General features: G+C 43.6%; 1 protein-coding gene across 2 annotated transcripts in view; it reads right to left on the bottom strand.

The window, feature by feature from the left end:
• Positions 1-204: 204 nt before the first annotated feature.
• Positions 205-9,186, bottom strand: part of SMTN (smoothelin) — a 119,996-nt gene continuing 111,014 nt past the window's right edge. Inside the window, exons 19-20 of one of the 2 annotated variants that reach the window (XM_083145301.1) lie at positions 5,201-5,370; positions 2,930-3,066 (exon numbers count right to left, since the gene is read on the bottom strand). In XM_083145301.1, the coding sequence (XP_083001427.1) occupies positions 5,226-5,370 (145 nt within the window). In that variant the 3' untranslated portion in view covers positions 2,930-3,066; positions 5,201-5,225. Of the gene's footprint in view, positions 3,067-5,200; positions 5,371-9,186 lie in introns of both variants that reach the window. The other variant, XM_083145300.1, reaches the window with a different exon arrangement.

The raw sequence follows: 9,186 nt of genomic DNA, 5'->3' as shown, positions 1-9,186 counted from the left end.
GACCGTCGCGATTTACATTTACCATTCATTTCTATGTAAAATCGCGGACATCGCATCGGTCGCATCGCATGCCATTATAATGGCATGCGATGTACATGCGATGCCCGCCGTTCTAGGAAACAAGTACCGTATTTTTTTTCCACCACACACACCCATTTTTATATAGATCGATACTGTATATAGACAATCAATCCAAAGACGATATTAGTTAATATAACTTTATTAAAATGACAGCACACGCTGGTGTATAAAAATACTTGTACAAAATTGCTGTGTCTGTGGAGTGATCAAAGCTTTCCGGTCACAACAGGCTGAACAGGAAAGAACTCATTTTAGGGGGAAAAAAAACAAAACAAACAAAAAAAAAAGCCACTTTTCAACATATAGAGGAGTTGCACAGGTCTGCTAAGTGCACATAAAGGCTGCAAATATGCTTCCTAATGGAGTAAGGGAAGATACTCTCATTTCTGACTTTCAAGCTTTGCAATCATATAACATTGCAAACAAAACTAAAATAAGGCTGAGCTAACCCACAGATTGTGTCATACAGTAAAATGAACATAACACTAACAAATGCTCACACATCTAGGACATGTTTGGATACAGAGCAAACAAATACAAATGTACAGACAAACGTAAAAGCGTTTGCATAGGTTATGACAAAAAAAGTATTACATACACAGGACACAACAAACTAAAAATATAAAAAAACAACCTGGAAGGAAGATTAATGTACTTCAAGCAGTGTCAGAATACCTGAGTGGTCAAGTACGGCTGTGTATTGTTACTTCCATTGGCAAAGACACGTACCTACAACATATTGCCAGGGTTAACAGAAGTACATAAAGCTGTAAGCAGGTCACATTACTACTTCAACATTGAGGAAAGCGCTTGGACTGCTCTGAACATCTTTAAATATTACTGGACTGAAAATAACTGAAGCAGCTATGCATTGTTTGAACATGTAGCACAAGCCAAGTCTTACATACGCAAAGTAGAACAGGGACATCCTATTATATAGAATATATAATGTGTGTGGAAAACTTGCTAACGTTTTATTGTATAGCACGCAGTATTTATAGAAGCAGACAGGCGCTCTTCCATGTAAAGACAGCCAAAACAGCCCTACAGGCAGCCGGAGCTTAGGGACCCGATGATGAAGGTTTTCCAATTACATCATGCAGGATTTAAGAAATATAAAGCATATAGTTTCAATAAGGTGTACGTGATCACAGAATCCACATTACAAGAAAAAATATATTAGTCTCTCCTATATTATTTCACAAGGAATATTAAAAAAGGTTCTTCTATAAAATCAGAGATCTTAATAAAAAAAGGCTAACACTGTAATATATATTAAAAGGATTGTTCATTTATGTTCTAGGAAAATAGGTAAAAATGCATGATACCCAGCGGCACAATGTATGTTTTTTTGTTTTGTTTTGTTTTTTCAAATACAATTTTAACAGAACAAAATAGAGGGATTCCATCATGGATTTTATCTGTAGTGTGTCTTTCTGGCAATGCTTAGTGGTGGACACCAACAGGCGATGGATGAGAATTAAGTGCCACGCCACAAGATCTAAAAACTGAAATGTAATACGTTATCCCCTCACAAGTAGAATGTCACAAGCATGGCTACAAAATCAAAACCTGTGCGTCACATGATACACCATACACATACTGTAGCTGTGGTCTTGGAAACAAGATATTCATCTTTGGTACCTTCCGAAATACCAGTGTCAGTCACCAAAACATATAAGGAGGATTGCGCTATTTATTAATTAAGAATGCCTACCTAAAAAAACGTATCCAGGTTACAAGACTGGGCAGTGAGGTGCCAACCCTGAGCTCTCCGCTGTAAGTCCAGCATAGGGTGGAAATGGCTGTACATGCTTAAGAGAAGAAAGCTAGGCAAAGCAACTTCCCTGATGTCAGGAAAAGCCGTGCGTGAAAAATTCTATATGCTATCCCAGCAGTGGTTTAACACCTCGAATAACAGGTAAATAACACACAGGATTTCTTTCCAGGATTTATGCTAGTTTAAAAAAAAAAATGTAAATGCTTCACTTTCCAACATTGGGGATGCATCCTATAACTGCCTTCCTTAATACGGATAAATATTAAGGGCAAATCAGTATGGGGCACAAATATGCATAATCCATTTCTTTATGTACAGAGGTCAACCAATTATTCATGGATAAATATATGTATTATTACCTAGCAATGTGCTTGAAAAAGAGACAAAAGCAAAAATCAGACTATTTAAATGCATGTGCCACGGTTATTGTCACATGCCATTACTAGGCACACACATAATCCATGGCAGTGATCAGTGCCCTACTAGCACCAAATCTGGATTTCCAGATTAGGCCGTAATTGGGGATAAAGAATACACGAAAGGTTACACTGGATCTCTGCAGAGTCTCGCTCACCTGAGTGCCGTTATGGCTTTCTTATTTGTTTTGCATGGACAACCAATGAATGTGTAAAATGTATGGAGTTGCGTAGCTGTTCTAAAGCTTGTGGCTGTGATACAGTCCCAGCGATTGCCATGTGCTGTGTATATATATATATATATATATTTTTTTTTTAATAATACTACCTAAATATATTAATTCTGTGGGAAGGGAATGGGTATTTGAGGCAGTGGCAGGTCCCCACCGGCACAGCACTAGACGGCTATACATAGAGCTACAATGCATTGCTCTGGCCACATACGGGCCATGAGAAGGAAGTACCCAAATCAGCTGAATCAAGTGTAAAATCAGGGGCTCCACACAACCTGTGTAACCCCATACAAAGTGTCTCTAGTGATCATGGGGTTAACTGAAGTTGGGATCTACTGCAGTGACTTTAGTCGCATGGTGCTAGTGCTGTGCCAGGAGAAGTCAAGGGGAATAACAGGGGCTTTCTTAAAATTCCTTCTTGCGTAGACGCATCTCATGCCGCCTGAGGTGGTTGTATAAGGACTGGACGTAGGTGAAAACACACTTGGAGTCTGGCCTCTTTCCCATAATCATCATGTCCTCAACCTCCACCAGGGGGACACAGTCCACCAGGTACCTGCCGAGAAAGGAACATCCATTGGATGAGGTTATCCAGTATTTGAAGTGGCTCAAAAAGGAAAGAAAAAAAAAAGAATGTGAATGAGAAATCCAGGAATGAAAGAAAAGGACAGGAAAAGTAAGCAGCCGAGTAAGTGAAAAGGAGGGATGAGTAAGCATAATGAATACAAAACAAAATAAAAAACATCAGAAGAATGCTGTTGGACCACGTGTATTGCCCAATCATCTGCTGCATGCAGTGATCGCATTATTATTATTATATGGAACTGGGACAGATCTGGTGGTTTTCGTGCTATGATTACAGGTGCTAAATACTTACTAAAAAGCAGCAGTAGTATCCATGGAGAGAATACATAAAATGACACCTGACTACACTGAAAATGTATTAGGAGAGTGCATACTGCTCTTATGTTTTTCATTTTTTGAGGCAGAGTTTGTGTTGTGTGACCCGTCACGGATGCGTAGTACCATCCTGAGCACGCTGTATTCTGCACAGAGCTGCATGTGTCCGTTTGGGTGCAGCAAGTGGAAAAAAGGCAGAAAATGCGCTTAAAAAAGGGAAAAGTAAAAAACAACAACATGGTTTTACTTTTTAAAAGAAATAGAAGTAATCATAATACAAAAGACAGGCTGGCATGAGCACCCAACATTAGGGCCCCTGTTATTTAACCTGACCTTTGCTAAGGTGCATATAAAAGTTCTGTGACTCATAATTTCCATTATTTGGTTTATGTATCTCCAGAGAGTTTCCCCCTCTCTTCGCACCATATAAGTGCATGCCCAGTGTCCTGGATTTAACACTCTCCCTGCGGGAGAGCTGCCTCGTGTACTTTAAAGCAATAAGTTGAAAGCAAGGGAGAGTGAAATCACAGCAGATAAGAAGCTTTCCGTAAATCTCACCCTAAAAAACACTTGCTGCTGGCATTCAGCACAGATTGTTGTTTGAAAACCACACCATGTATACTCCTCTATGAACAAGTAGGAACTAGAGGAGATCTATAATTAGGACTACTGCTACAGTATATAGTACTGTTGTGAGTGGTTCAGTTAGCAATAGCATTCCATAGGGATTCACTTTCGTTCAACACCACAGTAGGCTAATGGCAATAGCAAGAAAAAGGGGAGGAGACTGTAGCCTGCCAATCTTGCTCTGGCAGTTATGGTAACAGAAAGTGACAGTAAGCAGCCATATTGTATGGGGAGCATTTGATATCGGGTCAGTTCTTTTGGGAATGCAGTAAAATTTCTATTCAGCAAAATACTATGAAGTCAGCATAACATTTCATCCTCAGTCTGGATATGCTGTAATGTCAAATAAAAATGCAAATGTTTATGAAACAATACCACACAGTACTAAACTAAATAAAATAAGAACATCACCCAGAGATTCATCCTGATTGTAGGATGGCAGTTTATACAATCACCCAACACTTTACGCCTCAAGCATGATCTCACGTGCTCGTACTGAAATGTGACATTTGCTATTTAACACAGAATCAGATCTGCAGGGAACACTCATGACTGGACAGAGTAACACATAACATAGTTTGGATCATGACACTTAGGGGGAAATTTACGAAGATGGGAATTAGACTTCACATGTGATGATGCTATGGGCAACCAATCAGATCCTTTCTACTATCTTCTAGAGCTGGGGTAGCCAACCCTAGTCCTCGAGAGCTACCAACAGTGCATGTTTTGCAGGTCTCCTCACAGAATCACAAGTGAGCTAATTAGCTCCATCTGTGGATCTTTTAAAATGTGTCAGTGATTAATGAGTGCAGCTGTGCAGCAGCTAGGTTGTCTGGAAAATGTGAACTGTTGGTAGCTCTCGAGGGCTAGGGTTGGCTACCACTGTTCTAGAGGGTGCTAACTAAATAACAAGTAGATTCTGATTGGTTGCCCATAGCAACATCACATGTGAAGTCTAATTCCCATCTCAGTAAATTTCCCCATTAGTATTTTAAGCTGCTCAGCTGTATTCCTTGAGCAAAATCATGCAGCATTTTCATGTCAGCCACTTCTCAGCTCCCAGCATAATCCATTCATTAACCCAAGCAGTGCGCATATTTTGCGCAAGGTTCAAACTGCACACGCACAGCTTCCCACGAATGGTTAAAGGTCATTCTCACCATTTGGTCTAGGTCGGAAAAAGTCCTAGGACTTTTTGGTTTTTACCATCCCTTTCTGCACCAGGCAGCGGTAGAACTCCTGGATGTACGTGTAAACACACTTCCAGTCCGGTTCTCGCATGCGGACCATATCCTCTGCGTCTAGTAACTGCGGACAGTCAGCGTGCTTCCTATGGGTGAACAGATGACAGGAGGTGGAAAGAGAGGGGGAACCAGTGAACACAGCCCGGTGGAGGGAGGGAGAGAGAAAGAAAAAAAGGAGGAGAAACAAGAGACATTCATCAGTGGTTTAAACATTCTGGTGCCATAACCATGAACATACCCATGCTGGGAGTGTTTAAGAATTGAGGTGCATGGTTGGGGAGAACACAAATCCATTGGAGTAACAAACAGTCTTTAGACAATAACATGGGGTGTGGTTGTGGTTGGTGGGAAAGTGGTAGAATGGGAACAATCCATGAGGTGTGCAACAAAGCCAGACAGTAAAGAGGTGGCACAGATCCGTTGGGAATCTGAGTATGTGCAGCACAAGATGTGTGGTTGTGTAGTAGGTGGCTTCACATGACATGTCATGTCTATCTCAAATATTTCCAAGCAGCCCAGCTGCTGCACAGGAAGAAACACGTTTACTTTTCCTAAAGGGCAATGGAAACTTCATCTCCCAACATTTGTTTTATGCTAGAAGGCTCAAGTTCACTTTCGGGCTTCCATTCAGTGGTGAGGACAGCAAGTGTATATGAAAACACAGGTTCCATCCATCTCTAAAAATTGTGCTGTGTGACCTATATTGAGGAGTTCACAATACATTTACAACGTTTGAGCACCTGCATTTTTAGAATCACTACAATTTTCTCAATTTCTGTACAGCCAGTGAATACTAAATTTAGGTCCCATACATCTGTGATGGATTGTTGCAAATACCAAATGCAGAGATGCCTGGGTCAGGGAATTGGTGAAATCAGGTGTTTGGTTCTACTATTTGCAGATCCCATCCCAAAAAATTAATCAGGATTGGCAAATCGGGGAGAATTTTTTGATTCCCCATATAGATTGTTGATCAACGGCCAGCAAAATGGATCCAATTAGGAAGAAATATTTCAGATGTATGGGGGTCTTTCAATTAAAATATTACACTAGTTATACAATGCATAATTAAAAGTAGTGCAAATCTAAGCCCTGTGGTTAGGAAACTGCACAAATTACAAGTCTGTCCAGGGCTGGGCAATTGCGGCCCTCCAGATGTTGATGAACTACACATCCCAGCATGCCTTGCATCAGTTTCAGCATGGCCACATAGCAAAACTAATGCAAAGCATCCTGGGATGTGTAGTTCGTCAACATCTGGAGGGCCGCAATTGCCCAGCCCTGGTCCAGTCTATATTAAAGGAAGTTGTGGTACAGATTTAAAATTTCAACACAAAGATTAAGAGCAGCACCACTGTCTTAAGGTACCCATATACTAGTGCGATTCCACAGCGATTTGGTCACTTCACATCTGAATCCGATGAAGTGATCTAATTTAACGTGTCCGACATCAGGTCTGATGGTCGCACCAGCTAAACGATAGATTTATCACGTCAACAATCCTTCTGCAGTCGTGGATGGGATTGCATACAATACATTGTATGCAAAATGACTGCATAGGGTGTATTGTATGTAGTCCTGCCATCTGGGATGTACCCGGATGGATTAAGGGGGGGGGGGGGGGGGGGGGGTAGAGTCTTGTTTTATATACCTTTTACACATAGGAACTCAGCTAGCATACGGTCTGCTGCGAACACGGAGCATTTCTGTCATAAGTGTGCTGGTGTTTTTTATGGTCCCCCTCTGCTAGTAGGACGGAAGATAGGATAAGAGACTATGTGGTTCTTCTGGTTGATTCGTTTGGATGCAAATTCGCACCCTGGCGAGTCAGCCAGAACCCACCCTGTGAATGGTGGTATGCCGCCCCCCCCCCCCTGCCCTTGCAGCGTGTGAGCGCCCGCAGGGCCTGCGAATGGCTGTTTAACATAAACATTCATTCGCAGGCCTGTGGGTAAACACCCACATCATGAACCCACGACCATCGAATGATGTGGAACGTGCACCCATATCTAAGGGACTCTCAGGTCACTTAGATTTGCATGCACCCTCAGGAGGAAGTGGGCAGGCAGCTGACATCCAGTGATGTCAGCTAGCCACCCACGTCATGGTTCAATTACCATGGGAATGCTCATGAAACACTGGGCATTCCCATGGGTGCGACTATCTGCTGCCCCCTCACACCCACCCGGCGCAACCTTGGTCCACACGCATCCGGCATAGGCAAGTGTGAAGAAATGCGGCTACACATTCCCAAACATCGGTCCTCGTGCAAATGTCTGCGAACGGACCAGCATAAGGTCCTATAAGCTCAGAAAACCGCACACAGCATGCTTACTTCTAGCAGTGGATTACCCCCTGTAGTCCAGGCCAGAACCATGTGGCTGCACCTCCACATACACTTGTAAGAGTGGCATCACTAAATCAGAACACATTTGCACATATGACTGTGAATGCCCTGGCACCAACCAACTGTACCCATTTATCAGCCAGTCAGATCCACAGGTTTGCCTCCAAAGCATTCGCACTAGGAGATATGGCAGATGCAACCACCTTCATCGGGCCAAAGTGCCTATATGGCACTAATACTCATTATTGTATGTTTTTGTTGGCTATAAAGCACCTTACTAACATCCAAACATAACCCGCATTTTATTGGTAATATTCCTACAGATGAAAGCCTACAACTTGTTTTTTTGTAGCAAGGAGCTTAAAATTCAATATACTGCAACATCCCCATTCCAGGGAGTATCTGCCTTCGCCTAGTTCTTCTATTGCTAGATGTTCCTAAGTCAATTCATAATTTATTAGACGTTTAGGTACTTGTTTCCTATCTGGGCGCCCGTCGCGGGCATCGCGGGTACATTTATGTATGGCCGCGACGCGACCGACGCGATGCCCGCGATTTCCCATTGAAACCAATGTTAAACTTGGAAATCGTGTCGGTCGCGTCGCGGCCGGCCATAAATGTACCCGCGATGCCCGCGACGCGATGCTCACGATTTCCCATAGGAATCAATGTTAAAAGCCGCGATGGACCCGATTTTACTGTTAAATGCCTCAATCCACCCGATTTGGCCATAGGAATCAATGTTAAATGGGCCACAGAGCCCATTAACCCTTAAATGTCCCCCCCAATTTTTGACGCCACCCCACGATCGACGCCAACCCGAAGCGTGGCGAGCGCAGCGAGCCCGCGAGGGGCGGCGGTACGCGTCCTCCGACCTTTTCATGCCCTACTATCCACTAGGGCGTGGTGTGAGAATATAATAGTGTGGCGAGCGCAGCGAGCCACCGAGCCCGAAGCGTGGCGAGCGCAGCGAGCCCCGCGAGGGGACGCGGATACCTTCACAATTATGCGCGTCCCCTTGCGGCCTTCACAGTGAAGGTATCCGCGTCCGCTCGCCACGCTTCGGGCTCGGTGGCTCGCTGCGCTCGCCACACTATTATATTCTCACACCACGCCCTAGTGGATAGTAGGGCATGAAAAGGTCGGAGGACGCGTACCGCCGCCCCTCGCGGGCTCGCTGCGCTCGCCACGCTTCGGGTTGGCGTCGATCGTGGGGTGGCGTCAAAAATTGGGGGGGACATTTAAGGGTTAATTGGGCCTAATTCAGGGTTAATATGGCCAAATCGGGTCAATTGAGCCATTTAACAGTGAAATCGCGGTCAATCAGCCTTTTTAACATTGTTCCCTATGGGAAAATCGCGGTGATCGCGGTGATCGCGGGCATCGCGATCATCCAATTTTACCCGCGATCACCGCGATTTTTACCCCCGATGACCGCGATTTTGATCGTGGGCGCCCAGAAAGGAAACAAGTACCGACGTTTATTATGTATAAGATTTTTTTTCCTTGTAATAGGGCTGGAGGCCACTAGACTAGGGGACAGTAACTGGGTATT

Source organism: Crinia signifera, chromosome 1 (genome assembly GCF_055691185.1).
Source record: "Crinia signifera chromosome 1, ASM5569118v1, whole genome shotgun sequence".
In the NCBI taxonomy this organism is placed as follows: domain Eukaryota; kingdom Metazoa; phylum Chordata; class Amphibia; order Anura; family Myobatrachidae; genus Crinia; species Crinia signifera.
Note: the sequence above shows the minus strand (reverse complement) of the source record. Positions and strands in the feature narration are given on the sequence as shown.